We start from the raw sequence: 17,601 nt of genomic DNA, 5'->3' as shown, positions 1-17,601 counted from the left end.
CTTTACTGTTTATTGCTGATTCACTCTGTACTTTCTGTTCTTGCTCCGTTTTCTTTTTAATAAAATTGTGGCTTATCCACTTTAATAAAAAAAAAACTACAACCTTAATCAAATTGTTGTAAAAAAAAATTTTGAAATTTCAACTCTCAGAAATAAATTGGTATAATACCCAAATTGGTCCCTCTACTTTTCTCTCTCTTTCTTTTTGGTCCCTCTACTCAGAAATGCGCTTCGCTAATCCCTCTACTCTTGAAAATGACCAAATTTAGTCCCTCTACCATTAATCTCTTCCCATCTAGTCCCTCTACTTTTGAAAATACAGCCAATAATTGGCCTATTTTAGAGTAAAAAGGACTAAGTAGAATCATTTTTAATAGTAGAGGGACTACTTGGGAATATTTCTGAGTAGAGGGACCAAAAGGGAAGAGAGAGAAAAGTAGAGGGACCAATTCAGGTATTATACCAAATAAATTATCACTTGTTATGAATATGGCAAAATCTTTTTCTTTCTAAATGTATAAAAGAAATAGAATTTTTTTAATAAAATAATTAACATTCTATTTTAACAAGTCAGACACATTAAAAAAATCCAAAATTAAAAATATGTGCGTTATTATTTCATATATTTCATTTATTAAAAAAATAAATTAAAAACAAAAAGAAAGCTACCTTTCAGCTTTCACCTCTCTTGAATCTCTCTTTCATCTCTCTCTTCTCTCTGGTATCCCTCTCAAACCCTCCGCTCACCACCGCCTTCTCCAGCGCTCATCGACCACTACCACGCTTGCCACCTCCGCACCCGTCTTCGTGGTATCAAGCGTTACCTTCGTCGTCGCAATCAGCGCCGTTCTTCGCTGAAATCAACCTCTTTCGTTGCCCATGCCTCCATCATGAGTTTGCCGCACTAGCAACTGGTAAACCCTAACCAATCCAGCATCTCATCTTTTCGCTATGGTAACTCCATCGGTTCGCCAACTTAAACTTGGAAATGCATGTAAAATTGTTGGTTTTGAAACCCAATTTTGTGCTTTTAGCATGCATTGGGTTAATTTGTAGAGTGGATTGTGATCATTTGATATGGAAATTTACGGGTTGGTAAGCAATATTTTTTTTTATAAAAATCTGAACAGAAAAGAAAGCACAGGAAAATAGACTTTGTGATATTCAAGCTAATCTGATATGCAGTTATCGTGGTTGTGGATTTAATTGTTGGAAGTTCAAATTTTTAGTATTCGTACCTGAGGTTTATGCTTATGGTTTTATTTTTTATTTTTTGGTAATGTAAAGCATTGTATTAGAGGGAAAATGGAACTGTAATTCAAAGGAAAGTGATTTTAAAAGAAGCAATTATAATGTAAAGTATACTTGTGTTTTGTGGCCACTCTTTTTTGAAATTTTGTTCTCATAGGAGTTTTCAGATTTGGGAAGAGTTTGTTGGTTAGTACTAATGGACTGTTGTGTAAAATCACAGGAAAATAGATGTTACGTTCAAGGTAATATGTGATGAGGGAGTGGGTTATGCTTGTGGATTTGATGGTTCAAAGTTTTTAAATTTCAAGCAGTCATTCGCAATGCTTATATACCTTGTTGTGTCTTTATTTCTTTATTTATTTTTTAGTATAAGTTTTTGAATAGAGTGGCATGCACAGGAAAATAGATGTTATGGCAAATACTTGGACTTTAATCCAAAGGAAAATGATTTTAGGTAAAGCAATTATAATGTGAGAAATTGACTTTTCTAATTTTACGTGAACCGAGTATTAAAATGAGTCTCAGCATCTTTTCCGGGAGATGGAGTGATATTGGTTCTTTGATGACGATGTTGGATATGCATAGCACAGTATTTTGCACTTCGAGTTATTTTGGTAATCTAAGAAACCAGAGTGCAGGGAGTATTGCTGACAAATAAAATGGTGGCTTACCCAGAGTCCTGGCCAAAACAAAAGAATGCAGGATAAGGTGTTTTGAAGTTAATGTAGCAGTATATTTTACATTACTCCATTGTGTCCCCCAACCCCAACCCCAACCCACCCCTCCCCAAAAACCACACACACACACACACACACACACACACACACAAATGTCTAGTTAATTTTTATTAGCCTATATTTGCTGATTGACCATTTCCTAGAGTCCTTTCATCTTTATCCTTTTATTTTCTCAGTGAATATGAGCGCATACGCTGAAGCATTTTGAAGGTTTATTTACTCTAACATAAAAAAAAAAGAAAGCATTTGCAGTCTAGTGTTTCTTTCTCTGCTCTTCCTTCTTCTATTAATAAATGGCAAGGGTGTCTGAATTTTTTGTTTTACCTGTTAGCAGTTGTCCTATGCTTCTTTTGTAGATTACTATCATTGTTTTTCTTCTATGTTTTGTCTAGGAAGTTGATTTTAATATCTTGAATTTATGGATTTCAATTGTCACCCAAAACCATTTTATGTAAAGCTCAGTTATCATGCATTTCCAATAAGGTGAACTAAAAATTCTTACTTATATCTCTTTCTTTTCAGGTATTCTACCAATCATGCTTACTCTTATGATCGGATCACTGCATCTTGTCACGAACTGCTCTAAATCACAGTTTTGTGCTTCTTGGGTTGATGAACTATTGACAAGAATTCTATGAAAAAGACATTTTATCTTATTTAGTGTCCAGACTCCAGTTTGTGCTATGACTCTGTTTCGCAGGTTCTTCTATAAAAGGCCTCCTGATGGTTTACTAGAATTTATGGACAGAGTTTATGGTAAGTTGGCAAATAACCTATATTAGGCATTTTCACTATTTTATATTGACATTTATGAATGCTACCTAGAATAATATTTGACAACTATCTGCAGTTTTTGATTCATGCTTCTCTACTGAGGTCTTGCTTGATGGAATGTACCCTATCTACCTTCGTGAAATTGCGATTGAGCTTCATGAGGAACATGCAGATTCTTCCTTCCTTGCATTCAATTTTAAAGAGGGAGACAGGAGAAGCCAATTTGCTGAAGTTCTTCGTGATTATGATGTGACTGTAATTGATTATCCACGGCAATATGAAGGTTGTCCCCTTATTCCTCTGGCTCTCATACAGCATTTCCTTCGTGTTACTGAGAGTTGGCTTTCTCTTGGTAATCAACAAAATATTGTATTGCTTCATTGTGAGAGGGGTGGTTGGCCACTCTTAGCGTTTCTTCTAGCTAGTTTCTTGATATACCGAAAACTGCAAAATGGGGAACAGCGAACCCTTGAAATCGTCCATCGAGAGGCTCCAAAGGGATTTCTGCAACTCTTATCACCACTTAATCCACTGCCGTCACAACTTCGGTATTTGCAATATGTTGCTAGGAGGAATATTTCTCCAGAATGGCCACCAATGGAAAGATCTCTTTCTTTGGACTGCCTCATTCTTCGAGCCATTCCAGCCTTTGATTCTGACATTGGATGCAGGCCGCTTGTTCGTGTTTTTGGCCAAAACCTTCATAGCATGGGTGGCCTTTCAACTGAAATGCTCTTTTCAATGTCCAAGAAAAGGAAATCCTTACGACACTACCGACAGGTAGAAGGTTTCTTCATGATTAGTGCTTTTAGTTTTTTTTAGTTCTTATGTTGCAGAAGTGATTTATGTTTGCAGGAAGATTGCGATGTGATAAAAATTGATATCCAATGTGTTGTTCAAGGTGATGTTGTGTTGGAGTGTCTTCATGTGGACATGGACCCAGATAGGGAAGTCATGATGTTTCGCATAATGTTTAATACTGCTTTCATTAGATCAAATATATTGATGCTCAACTGTGAGGACCTGGACATTCTTTGGGGTTCAAAAGACCTATACCCAAAAAACTTCAGAGCTGAGGTACTGAGAACCTGATCATCACTGTGGTATTATCTTACAAATAATTACTCTAAGCAATTTCACTTTCTTCGTCAAAATCTGATGTCAGGTTCTCTTTGGGGAACTCGAGAGCATATCCCCTCCGAGAGCTCCTACGGCTACTTTGAATGGTGAGGTGAAAGGCGGATTGCCTATTGAAGCATTTTCTAGGGTTCAAGAACTTTTCAGTGGTGTTGAATGGGTTGAGAGCAGGGATGATGCGGCATTTTGGTTTCTTAAACAAATTTCATCAAATGTTCTGCAAAACAAATTTGAAAATTTGATACTGAATGATGTGAAGGAGTTGTCAAGGCTGCAAAGTAAAGTAAGTGCACAAATACCACTCATATCGCCTGTAGAATCTGATGAAGAAAAAGAGTTTTCTCTAAACTCAGATGCAGTTTCTTCTTTGGATGATGAAAAAGCTCAGCCTGGTACAAACATTAATGCTATGACTCATTGATGCAATTATTTGACCTTCTTAGTTTTCACTTTCAATAGGTTTACTTCAATCCTATGATTAAGATCCTTGAATTAACAGGTAATGTATGTATTGCAGGGGATAATCCACATTCGCCTGATGTGCAAACTAATCTGCAAGATGGCGTAGATGCCTTGTCTGGGTCCACACAATCAACTTCCTTAGGTGTTGGTACATACATGGTTGCCCCACCTCCACCACCACCACCACCACCACCACCACCTCCACCTTTGCCTCCACCTAAGCAGGTATTATCCAGTGAAACTGGTGCCATGCCTCCACCTTCCCATCCATTTGCAGCTTCGCTAGTATCTTCAGCCCATATTTCATCAATTATAAGCCGACCACCTCCACCTCCTCCAGGACCACCGCCGCCTCCACCACCGCCACCTCCACCACCACCACCACCACTTCTTTCAACTTTGAAAGATAAAGGTTTACCTTCAGCCCCTTCCTCATGCCCACCTCCTTGCCCTTCTACATCTAATGGAGGTCCCCATTCGATGCCGCCACCGCCTCCGCCTCCGCCTCCACCTCCACCACCTCCACCTCCACCTCCACCTCCACCTCGTCCACCTTCTCCTGTGTCTGGGAAAGGTCCTCAATCAGCCCCTTCTCTCTTTGTCACATCTAGTCCACGTCCTCCACCCCCTCCCCCTCCCCTCCTCTCCAGAGTGGTATTGTTCATGGAACCACTCTACCTGATTCAGGTTCTATGCAAGGCACTACTCGTGCCCCACCTCCCCCTCCACCACCTCCTCTTCCTTCAATATCTAATTGCTGTCCTGCACCCCCACCCCCACCTCCAATTCGAAGTGGTGCAGTTCGTGGAACCCCTCCGCCGCCGCCTCCACCTCCTTCAAGTTCTGTAAAAGGCACTGCTCCTGCCCCACCACCTCCTCCTCCAATGCTTGCCCAAAAAGGTCAAACTTCTTTACAGGTTCCTCAGACATTAAAGCCTCCTGGTGCTGTGCCCCCTCCACCTCCTCCTTTACAAGGAGAGAGTCATAAAACACCAGGTCCACCTCCACCACCCAAAACATCAAATGCTCCAGCTCCTCCTGCTCCATCTATGAAAGGAAGACTGACAACCAGTTCAGGAAAGGGTCGTGGATCTGCAACAGCAACTAATGCTACTAATGCGCCAAAAAAAGCTACATTGAAGCCATTGCATTGGGTAAAAGTTACCCGAGCTATGCAAGGAAGTCTCTGGGCTGATACTCAGAAACAAGAAAACCAATCGAAGTAAGTGAGCAGAAAAGAATTTATACTGCACAGTTTCTTTTCATTTTTTTTTATGGAAGTTTAGAAAACATATGAATCCATTAATCAGATGGATGGTGTCTATCAAATGGTTGGGTGGAACTGTTTACCTGCCACCTGAATTTTTATTATACTTTATCCATGCTGTAATTTATCTTTGTTTATATTAATCTAAATTAGGTTTCAAAGACATTTTGTTTACTCAGAAACAGAATTTTCTTGGTAAGATTCTCAAGGTTTATAATTGCCTTGCTGGGTAGGGCCCCTGAGATCGATCTTTCGGAGTTGGAAAGCCTATTTTCAACTTCGATTGCAACTGATGGAAGTGGTACTGATAAAGGTGGACATCGGCGTGGTTTGAGCACGAGCAAGCCAGAGACCGTGCACTTGGTATTTGTCACAATCCTTTAGTCTAACCATGAGATTATTCTGAAGTTTTGATCTTTGAATTGTTTCATAATTATAGTAAGACTAGTCAATTTTCCACAGTAGTCTGGATCAAACTTTTTCATTGGGTGAATGTAACAATAATACTTAATTGTGATTCCTGGTGCAAGTTGAGGATTGGCCCGCGTTCTTACGCTTCTATTCATCACTCTTGTTTGTTAGGAAGAAAAATGTCATCTTTGTGCTTGCTCTGTTAATTTTTCTAACTATGGAACCTTATCTTTTTTGCATGAGCAATTCCATTTTGTCTCCACAGTTCAATCCAACTATCACATCTTATCACTATCATTATCTGTTTATTCTTCATTTTATATGTTTTATATTAACCTACACACACACACATCTGCTATTCTTGTTGTCATACTTGATTATTTTTTAGTAGTTTCAGTTGGCAAGTGGTTTGTATTCCTTTTTGTTAGAACTCACATAAGTTATATAGAGTCCAAACTCACAGGTGCCATTTACATAGTTTCTATCCTTGTGTTTGTTTGCATTATCTAGGGTATAGTTCAAAGGAGTGTTCTATGATGTTGACACATGCTGTTAACATATCAAAACTTCTTGTGTAGAGAACCCCTTCTAATTCACTGGAAGTGTGGTAAAACTTTGAGGATCACACTCAACATTTAATAAATTAAGATCTTGTTTTTCCTAATTTGGGATTAAGATTTGAGACTTGGGAAGAATTGGATTGAATATGAACTAGGTTAAGACAAGGGGTGTTGTGTGCGCTCGTGTTACAAGAGCTGCTGCTCAACCTAAGTTAAGATTTAACTGTACCAGGTACCAACCTAACATAGAGTTGTAGTCTTAACATACTACAGATACACAAGGTAACAATGAAAACATGTCTTAAGAATCTACGTGCATGTGACCTACCCATTATATTTCTGTTGCACAATTGCAAATCTAGGGAGGTCGCTTGGCCTTGCGGTGAGCAATATATTAATGCATGATATTCTGCATTTACTATCTAGTATTTTCTATTCCTCAAACAACTGGTGAACTCTTCGAAATTTTGCAGTTTTCTTTTGCATTGTAAATGCAACTTAATTTTTTTTTTGATAAATCCTTTTTCCATGTGTCTAGGTTGATTTGCGCAGAGCAAATAATTGCAGCATCATGCTTACTAAAATAAAAATGCCTCTTCAAGAGATGATCGTAAGTTGACTTGACCTTTTGCCCTTCAGTTTTGCGAAACTTTTGTTGATGATATTCAACATCTGTTTCTCATTAAAGGATGCAACAAACTCCTTTACCCTTGTCTGATTTTTCCAACTCATATGTTAAAATACCTAGTTTGGCATCATCACATGCTTACTTCTATTGTAATTGATCCTCAGAGTGCTATTCTGGCTCTTGACACTTCTGTTTTGGACATTGACCAAGTGGAGAACATCATCAAATTTTGCCCTACAAAAGAAGAAATGGAGATGCTGAAGGTAAATTATTGCATTTGAGTGTTTTTTTTTTTGTTGTTGTAGTTGAGGCTTGTTTGCTGTAGGATGGAAGTAAGCATTAAGGACTTGTTGGATGCATACAGAGTTGTCATCTTTAGTATTTGTCTTCTGCATTGCTTGATATCTGCAATGTGTGTGCTATATGTTGAGATTATTTGTAAATCATATATTTTTTTTTCTGATGGTATTTTTCAATTTTCAAGCATTTTAGTTTGTTTCTTCTGAAATACATCTTAGATGTGATATTTTTGAAAGACATCTTGATATATTGTTGCATATCATAAATTTATTACTATTTCTTTGAAGGAAATATATCTTATGTTTCTTGCTTCTGATGTTTGAACCTCAAATTTTGGTAATATTATATATTCACTCTATAATTTTAATGTGACGATTATTATGAATTCTTCATGCTTTGCAGTCTTATGATTAGTCATTTGTTCTTGTGTTATTATGCCTATGTTTAAATATAGAGTTCTAACCTCCAATATTTTTAGATGGCTAGTTTGGTTGGGACGATACAGTTACACTTACTGTAACTACTTGTAACATTGTAACATGCGTTGTGTAATGCTTAATGCAATGCAGTACTTAATCCTCATATATTTATATTAATATTTGTAAGAATGAGTTGCCTGAAGGAGAATGCATTTTCATTGAAAAGAATCCTGGTGATGGTCCTAACTTGTTGGCCTTAATTCCTATGAGCATTGTCTAAAATTTTGTATTTTGCTTCAGATTGTATGTTTATGAACCTATGAGTCCTACAAAGTTCACACACAGAGAAAGGGTCTGATTCTATTGGTTCTTGGTGGTGTGTTAGAACCTTTCCTCCCCAACGCAGCTTTATCACTTAGCTGTTTAGTTAAATACTTGCCTAATGTCGTGTGGATAAATAGTTTGTTGCATTGCTCATTGTTGGTTCACAGGGCTTTTTTTATTCATCATTTTCTCATATTTTTGGTGTCGTTAGACTTTGTTTATCACTATTCTTGTGTTTTGTTTACTCTCTAGAATGTGTTGGTTGATCTACGTTCACTGTGGCAATATTATTAATCCACTATTCTTTTTTTTTGGTCTGTTTAAAAGAACTACACTGGCAACAAAGAAATGCTTGGAAAGTGTGAACAGGTGAGTTATAATTCTTAAAATCATTATTTTGTTTGGCTACATTGCTCAACTATCCTTTATCTGAGTCCTCTAGCCATTAGTTGTTGCCTAATTCTTTTTTAATCTATTTACCAAAACTCCCATGAATTATGTGGATCTCTCATCTAAATGACAGCTCAGTTTGGTAAATATATTTAAAAAGGCCTTGGTAGCATGTAATGCAAGGGAAGACACAGATGAGGCTAAATTGGGGACCATAGGATTTTCCTACATATTTTTACCATGAATTAATATGAAATTGAGCAGTTACATAACTTACATTTCCTTCCAGTTCTTTCTGGAGCTGATGAGAGTGCCTCGAGTTGAATCCAAGTTACGGGTTTTTTCTTTTAGAATTACCTTTTCCACTCAGGTATGTACCTCTGAGATTGGTAGGATATTGTCCATATCCATTTCTTTGTCTTTTAAGTTATGTTAACAATTATAATTTACATTGAAAACACAGGTGAATGAGTTGCGATCCTATTTAAACACAATAAATGATGCATCTAGGGAGGTAACCTATTCCAAGGCAGTTAAGAAAACCAGATGTTATTTTGGTTATAATTTGATCTAAGATCCCATGTTTGTTTCTAGGTGAAGGAGTCTTTTAAATTGCGACAGATAATGCAAACAATTCTCACCCTGGGCAATGCATTGAATCAAGGCACAGCTCGAGGTATTAAAATGTGGGAAAAATGACAACCAGATTTCTAAGGCCTTGAACTTTGACTAAGATTTTGCATTCCCTCTCTTCTTAAGGATCTGCGGTGGGTTTTAAACTCGACAGTCTCCTTAAATTGTCCGACACTCGTTCAAGAAACAACAAAATGACATTAATGCATTATTTGTGCAAGGTATATGTCACCCAGATGATCTTTTTTTATTGGTTATGTATTTAGTTTGTATGAGATCCTTCAATCTTGTTTGAGGCATATGTGATGTAGGTTACATGTATTGATGTTTCTTAATATGCAGTATGCTACCAGTATTTCAGAATGCTTCAATAAACTAGTTACTTTCCCATTATTCAATTTTTTCTTATATTGAGCTAGTAATTTGACTAAATAGCTATTTTCAACATTAAATTTTGGTTCTCTGAGTTTAGCTGAGAATGGAAATTGAATAATTTTATTATACTTTTAGTTACCTATTTATTCCCAGTTCTCACAATTCTATGCTCAACTAGCAGTTAATTTGCATGACTACCAATTCATTGATTAAGACTGCCATCTTTACTGGAAAGAAGGATCTGATCGATTATATGTTTTGTTTTCCTAAAATTAGTGAAATTTATCTGCTAACATGTACAATGTTAAGCTTCCATTTACCCAAGTTCTTCTTAGCCCTTCATCAAAATTTTGAAGACTACTGACAATATTTGAACTCTGCTAGTTTGATTCTGACTTTAAGTGGTGACTGGTGAATCTTATATGCTGTATTTTGACTTGGAATTTAAGATCTCGATCAACTCAGATTTGAAACTAGATCCAGTCCTCACACTCACTTGTTCATATAGGATCAGCTTTGGGCATATGCTTAATCTGATTTACCATAATTGACCGGCTAGGTCTTTATTTTCTTTATAATGTGATGCTGATGTAGGCTCAACCTGATAATCTATCTGTTTAGGATTGGTTTCAAAATCTTTACATGAACCATAATGTGCTGGCTTTTAGGAGAGTTATGCGAATGGGCCTTACGTAATTGTAATTATTAAAGAAACAGATTCATGACAACTGAAGTGCCTCAGTTTAGGAGCCTAGCAATATTTTCTTAGAATTTCTGACAAGCTGTTTATTCTTGTCCTGTCACCTTAATGAAATGTGATAAACTTGTATCTAGGGATGGCTGTGAGTTTGATGGGTATCTGGTTCACCTGAATCCTAATGGGATCCATTTTAAAAACCATAATAAGGTTTGGTATGGGCTTGGGATCTGACCCTCGGGTACCTTTATAGAATCTAAAAAATATTTTTGGTCTTTCTACGCTGTTATAGCTATTCAACCAAGAACTCACTAAATTTAATGGATGCGAGTGACAATCTACTTGCCTTGCTATCCATGAAATGACATTCAGGCTAACACCACAGGATCTGTCTCAGAAGCTGTCAAATTCAGGCTTCATTAAAAAAAATAAAAATAAAAACCAATTATGAAACAATTGACTCCCACCCTAGTCAGGGAGTAAGCTACCCAGTGGGAATGGTAAAGCCATTTTTAAATTTAAACAAATTGCATCTATTCTTTTCATGTTATCATTTAAGTAATATTTGTAAATTTATTATTTTTTAGTAAAATTTGCATATGCACCACAATAAAATTTGATAATTATATATACATATATACACCCATAATAATTATATTTTTATTCTCACTTTTATTTTAACATACTAAAGAAAATTTGGATGATGGTGCGGCAGCATCTGAAAAGAATTTTGTTGGTTTTTACTTTAGGGGATATGCATGCAATTATTAGTGAGCAATTTGTTCAAATTTGTAGTCACTTTTGAAATGCTTTCGTTGAACAATTTGTTCAAATTTGATAAGATCATGAATTTTCTTTAATAAGTGTGCTATTTAAAATTACAACGTTAATTTTTTTTCTTTTTAAGATATTTAATTGGTTTGGGCCTGGTTTAGCAGAGGTTTGGATGGGTTTGAGAATTTAGGTGGAGATTATGAATGAATTCAGGATGGGTTTGGGTACCAAGTATTTAAACATGGGTCTGGGAATTTTGATTGTGGTGGGTACCTTTGACATTGCTATCCTTGCCTGTATCCTTATTTTCATTTACATATTTTCATTTTACTATAGTTTAATATTGAGCATGAGCTTTATGCTTTGTGATCAGATGACCCTTGCCTTCATCCTTCTTGTTTTGTCTTGGATATTGAAGTCACAAGTTTTGGTTTATAATATCTGTTAAAAAACTCAAAAATACTCACACATGGCAATGTCTTGATTTCTTGTCAATATTGGTGGTATGATATTTTGATTTTGTGTTTTTGTTCTATATAGCTCCTTTCTGAGAAAATGCCTGAACTACTGGATTTTGATAAAGACTTGATTCATTTGGAAGCAGCATCGAAGGTATTACTTTCCTGTCTTCAGAACAATTTTTAGGCTTTTGGCTGGTTAATTAGAAATTGCTCTTCTTGTGTTGGTTGTCCCTTAACTTTGTCTGCTTTACTGCTATTTTTTTCATATGAAATATGTAGATCCAATTAAAGATGGTTGCAGAGGAAATGCAAGCAGTAAGTAAAGGTCTAGAGAAGGTTGAGCAAGAACTCTCTGCGTCTGAAAGTGATGGAGCTGTATCTATGGGCTTTCAGAAGGTGAAGGATTTGTTCTTTCCTCTCTCCTATGATGTACATTTATTTTATATCAGATAATTATGCTGATAACTTCAGGTTATGCTTTTGCATGTCTATTGGTGTCTTAATCTGTTTGAAGGAGGTGCATTTGCCAATGAGACTGGACAATAATTTCATAAATTTTTGTGATAGGCACATGCAGTTTCACCAATGATTGTATTAGATGACTTATTGTAGCTTCAAACCACGTGATCAAGGGGGATACAAATTATCATTTGTGATTTTAGACTACATAGTTTCCCATGCATTTTAGGTTTTCAAATGCATGATAGGTTAAATTCATCCTTGCAATCTGAATTTCTGCATGGTTTAATGGATATGCAATTTTAATTATAATTCAGTTACCAAGTTTAAGTGTGTCTTCGTCTGCAGAAGATTTTGATGGAGGAGTTCCTTCTGAGATGAAATGCACTTTAATTTTGTTGTTTTCTTGTAGCCTTTTTAACTCATAAATGTTTGCAAGAGTAAGTCCCATTATTGTAGGGGTTCCTATCATAAATTTGCAGTAATCTGGATGCTTCCTTTCATAGAATATCCAGTTTTTTACCATTGATGGTTCAAGGGGAGAAAGCTTTGCTGAAAGCTAGATAGTGGAGGGGGAGTGCTTGTAGAAGTGGAAGCTTCCTACAATATATAATTATTCGAGAGTTTAATCATGAAATAAGCTTTTTCACTGGATCTATTGCTTTAAGGTTGATCAAGAAAAGATTTGGGAATTTATTATATGCATGAAGGAAGAAAGGTGGATCTACTATACAAACTATAATAAGGCCTTTCAAGAAACAATCTGTTACTCCACAAAATTCATAATCACTTACCTGTAGACTCAATCTTCCCCAAATCCTACAACCCTGCTCAAAAATAGGCGAGCCTTCACTTTTTGAGTTTCTTGGGTGTTTGACAATCAAAACTCCATCTAAAGTGCAGGGAGCTTGATGGCTGCTTTACTGGTTAAGTGCGTGTTAGGATCCAATGTGGTTACTATTATACCCCCATTTGCTTACAGAACCTTTTTGTCACTTGATTTACGTTGGTGCTTCTAACGCTCTTATTTGCTATTGGAAAAGGTTCTGCATTCTCTGACAAACTGATTCTTGGATATCTTTCTGTGCCCGTGATTTTTTTTGCTAATTAGCTGTTTGGTGATGCACATTTCTTTTTTACTTGTTAGAGATTCTATGGGCCTTTGTTTTTTTTCTTTTTTGACAAAGTTGTGTTTGGACTATGCAATTTTTAGGCCTTGAAAAGTTTCCTTCATACAGCAGAGGCTGATGTTAGGTCTCTTATATCACTCTACTCTGAAGTGGTGAGTTTTGTCTTTTATTTATCACTGTTTAAACATTGTCTGGTCTGAATGCATCGGCTGCCATTTAAACTGAAAGCATTGTTGCCTTGCAGGGGAGGAATGCTGATTCTTTAGCTCAGTATTTTGGGGAAGACCCTGCACGATGTCCATTTGAGCAAGGTAGAGGTTCTTTTCTATGTTCTTTGTTTTGAATGTGTAGCCAGCTCCTTATGGTTTATAACTTTCATGATTTAGTTCCTTGGTATTTGTTAGCAATCTATCTATATGCTCCTATTATGGCAGTTTGGGAACTGCCCATTAATTCCTATTGATGGATGTTGTCTTTATTTGTTAATACGCTTTTTAACTGTGTATTCTGCAGTGACATCAATTTTGATCAATTTCGTGAATATGTTCAAAAAATCACGTGAAGAAAATGAGCGGCTTGCTGAAGCTGAGAAAAAGAAGTTGGAAAAAGAAGCCATGAAAGAAAAAGCAAACCCTTCTCTTAAAAAAGACAATGCTGATGCAAATTCAAATTTTCCAAGCTAGAAACCAGTACCATTTTCCAACTCAATTTGAGATAGCAACTCCAGGTATATGATAACGGCAAAAATAAGATGCTGTTTTTATACTGCCATTCATGTTGTTCCTTTACTGCATATTCCACCACCTTCATCTTTATTCAGAAAGCAGCAAAGTTTTGGCTTCGGTGGCTTGAGAACAAGTTGCATTGAATTAGAGTATGGAGGCTTCCTTTTAATGCTGGTACAATAATCTAAAAAAACCTTTTCTCCCTTAAGCTGATTGATTAGTGGAAATCATGACATTGAGAAATTATTGTTTCTATTTAACTTTGTTTGCAGGAAGGTTGGCCAAAGATAACCAAATTAGTCTAAAAGCCAATTCAACTGCTCAAAAGTTTATTCGTCAGCATCATATGTAAAAATTTTTATTTGTAGTTGTGATTTTGTATTCAGAATTAAAACATTCCCAAAAAAATTCATGTTGTTGTATATATTTCTATTATTGGCCTGATGCAGGTGGCCCCCTGTTTATTGGAGGGCTTCTTGTAAGCCAGGGAAAACAGAACAAGAACACAATTGCACTTTTTTTTTTTAATAATAAGTATAGGAATATATATTATACGACTATTTTAGTGAAAGTTGTAAATATATCTGTGAATTGGCCTGTAAATTTTTAGATTTAGTGGCGCCATGTGATAATTAAATGAGACAGAAAATTGCAAGATTTATCCTTTTCTGGATATTTTGTTTCCACTGTATGTTTTCTTGCAATCCATCTAGTGGTCCTATATTAGTTATTTACCTTGTCCTGCTTGCTTTATTTGCTTCAGGGATTTCAAAAAATTAAATTAAATTAAATTTAAAAATGGTTGTAAATTAGAACTCCAACAAATAAGTAATTCACACTTATTTATCATATTATTCAGAACAACCATATAATGGAGGACTATCATTTAAAGACGTCTATAGTTGTTGAATGACTATAATCTATTTATAAACAATATTAAATAGTACTAAATAATATTATATAGTATTGCACAATATCATATGTTTTACCTCTATATAATATAATATATAATATATAATATAGAGGAAAACTTTGGACTCAATTGTATTAAAAGATATTTTCACTTATACCCATCCATCTTCAAAATTTTTAAATACTTAAATTTATTTTTATTTCTAAATACAAACATGGAAAGACGTTCTTGGGGTCAAGCACAGGTGATATTGATACGATTATAGCTTGTCAGAAATTTTAAGTAATTTTTCTTATAATTTACTCCATAATTAATGGATAACCCAAAAAATAAAAACAATTAGAAAATATATATATATATTTGTTTTCATTATGAAATGCAACATACATGTGTCAAGTGTAGATTAAAATATTATTAATAAAATATTAAAATATTAAATTAAAATTAAAATTAAAAAAAAAATAGAAAATCAATACATAATCCACCATAAACCCAAATAGATTTCACTCTTGAGGGGTTGTCAAACACACAAAGGCAAAACCTGTGCTGAAAAGCCACAAATTGGTACAAGAAAGTCCCTTGCAATGATTCATCCACTCACCTACGGAAACCCTGCATGCCTTCCCATATCCAAGCATTCAATGGCAGAGCCAGGTGGAAGATCCTAAATCCTAATGATGGGATCTGCCGCCCTTCCCTTTCTCCTCTTGTCCCATCTCTCCCTTCCTCCATTTAATGCTTCTATATAACCTCTTCTCTTCTCTTCTCCCTCTGTCCAAGAAAAAAAAACATTCTCCACCTCCTCTGCTTCTTCTTCTTTTGTCTTCTTGTTTTTAATGGCTCCTTTAAACCCAAATGCTCCTTTTTACTTTCCATGCTACTACTACTCCTGCTACTCTTCTGCTCCATCACCACCACCTCCTCCTTTTCCTTTCTATTTTGATCACTCTCCTCCTCCTTTTACTGCCACTGCCACTGCCACTTCGGCTGCTTTCTTTTACTCTTATAGTTCTCTTCCAAATGTTTCTACTAACCTGCAGTGTTACTATGAAGCTCCTATTTATACAGTTCAGTCTCAAGTTAAGACTAAGCAGTGGATGTCCATGCCAGCTGCTTCTGGGTTTGAGGGGAGGGGGGAACCTTGGCTGCAGTTCCCTATCATTGAAAAGTATGAGCAAGATCATGCTGTGGAGAATTATGAAGGGAAGGAGAGTCATGCTGGGTTCTGTTATCCTAACCCTAAAGCAGTTATGAAAGGTGGTGATAATAATAGTTCTAGTGATTTGGTGAGTCTTAGAAGAGTTTGGATTCCCAAACATAGGTGGCAGAATAGGATGTTTGCTCTTCCTGCTGCTGATGTGTTTGAGTTCAAAGATAATGTTGATGTTGAGGATGAGGATAGGACCACTGTGATGATGAAAAACCTTCCCAACAAGCTCTTGTAATATTAGCTTCTCTTTCTTTAAGATTAATTCTCTAACCCTCTCTCTCTCTCTCTCTCTCTATATATATATATATATATATATGAACCTGATTGTTGTGACAGGAGGAACAAGCTATTGGAAATGCTTGATGAGCATTGTTGCCAAGAGAACCAGAAGATTAAAGAAGATGGTGGAGATGGCCATGACTCTATCCTCTCTGAGTTTGACTTCCTTTATCTTCCTATGGACTTTGAGTAAGCTTTCTTTCTTAATTAAGTTCAACATGAACCATGCATTCATGAGAACTAATGAATCAATATAGAAAAGAAATTCAAGTTTTTGTATCTATCTATGCATGAGATGTATTTGTGTGTATGTACACTGGTATGATGTATTGTTTTTGTATTGAATGAGTAGCAGTGGGAGCAACTTAGGCTATGCCTTTGTGAACTTCACAAGTGCGGCGGCAGCTCGCAGGCTGTACAGAGCGTACCAAAATAAAGCATGGGACACTGTGCTTGGCTCTCGCAAGATCTGTGAGGTTACCTACGCCCGGATTCAGGTACACTTTAGGGTTACAGTCCATACCTTCTGTACCAACTTTTGTTATATGAACCCTTTATTATATATATATATATATATATCAAGCTATTAATGATTGGATTTCACTTTCTGTTAATGATGTATGATCATGATGATAACCAGGGACTCTTACCACTTCAAAAGCGTTTCAAGAACTCAATATTCATTTGTGACAGTGATGACTACTTGCCGGTTTATTTCACACCATCTCGCAATGGAGACCGCCATTGTCAAACAGAAGAACATTTCATTGGGAGGAGAGTTTCTAGATGCTAAAATGTATATGTTTTTAGTTGTTTTATGCTGTTGCTGCTGATGATGATGATGATTAGCTTTCTCTTCTTCTATCTGTTTGCATTGCATGCATGCATGGGTGGATAGAATGAGAGAGAGTGTGTAACAAAGCTTATCTTGTAATGGAGAACTTTGTTTTGAACGAAATGAAACTTGGTGAATGCTTAAATGGTGTATATGATGATGGGTAGGGAGTGAGAGGTAGGGTGGGAGTAGGGACAGGATGGGGGTGTTGGAAAAAGGAGTGAGATGGTGGTCTGACATGAGTTGATGGAAACCTGGAGGCTGTTTAAGGACATTCCCTTAAATAGGAAGCAAAAGGTTGTGCTCTAGCACAGTACGTTTTAGCTGCCTTACTGCTATCTTGTTCTCTGAACCTTGACAATAGAGAAAAAGGTTGAAACTTGTTTGGATTTGAGAAAGCGGTGACGTGAGAAGATGGGACAATAAACATTCATGAGATCTATTATATAT

The 17,601-nt window shown here is 36.2% G+C and overlaps 2 protein-coding genes across 2 annotated transcripts; both read left to right on the top strand.

The window, feature by feature from the left end:
* Window positions 1-679: 679 nt before the first annotated feature.
* On the top strand, window positions 680-14,485 carry LOC120278998 (formin-like protein 3). The gene is given in 22 exon segments (XM_039285811.1): window positions 680-914; window positions 2,511-2,744; window positions 2,839-3,542; window positions 3,618-3,839; window positions 3,928-4,291; window positions 4,417-5,076; window positions 5,079-5,583; window positions 5,862-5,991; window positions 7,138-7,209; window positions 7,392-7,490; window positions 8,598-8,639; window positions 8,950-9,030; window positions 9,124-9,174; window positions 9,255-9,336; window positions 9,420-9,514; window positions 11,680-11,751; window positions 11,880-11,996; window positions 13,273-13,341; window positions 13,434-13,500; window positions 13,703-13,916; window positions 14,010-14,088; window positions 14,187-14,485. Coding segments are annotated over 19 exon segments (3,675 nt in total). The 5' UTR covers window positions 680-914; window positions 2,511-2,671; the 3' UTR covers window positions 13,873-13,916; window positions 14,010-14,088; window positions 14,187-14,485.
* Window positions 14,486-15,041: 556 nt separating this feature from the next.
* Window positions 15,042-17,109, top strand: LOC120278600 (protein MEI2-like 6). Its single transcript, XM_039285345.1, has 5 exons — window positions 15,042-15,071; window positions 15,868-16,268; window positions 16,374-16,505; window positions 16,669-16,813; window positions 16,957-17,109. The coding sequence occupies exons 1-5, from the start codon at window positions 15,042-15,044 to the stop codon at window positions 17,107-17,109; spliced, it is 861 nt and encodes a 286-aa protein (XP_039141279.1).
* Window positions 17,110-17,601: the final 492 nt, after the last annotated feature.

The sequence above is a fragment of the Dioscorea cayenensis genome, chromosome 16 (genome assembly GCF_009730915.1).
Source record: "Dioscorea cayenensis subsp. rotundata cultivar TDr96_F1 chromosome 16, TDr96_F1_v2_PseudoChromosome.rev07_lg8_w22 25.fasta, whole genome shotgun sequence".
In the NCBI taxonomy this organism is placed as follows: Eukaryota; Viridiplantae; Streptophyta; class Magnoliopsida; order Dioscoreales; family Dioscoreaceae; genus Dioscorea; species Dioscorea cayenensis.
This window is presented reverse-complemented; position numbering and strand designations above follow the sequence as displayed.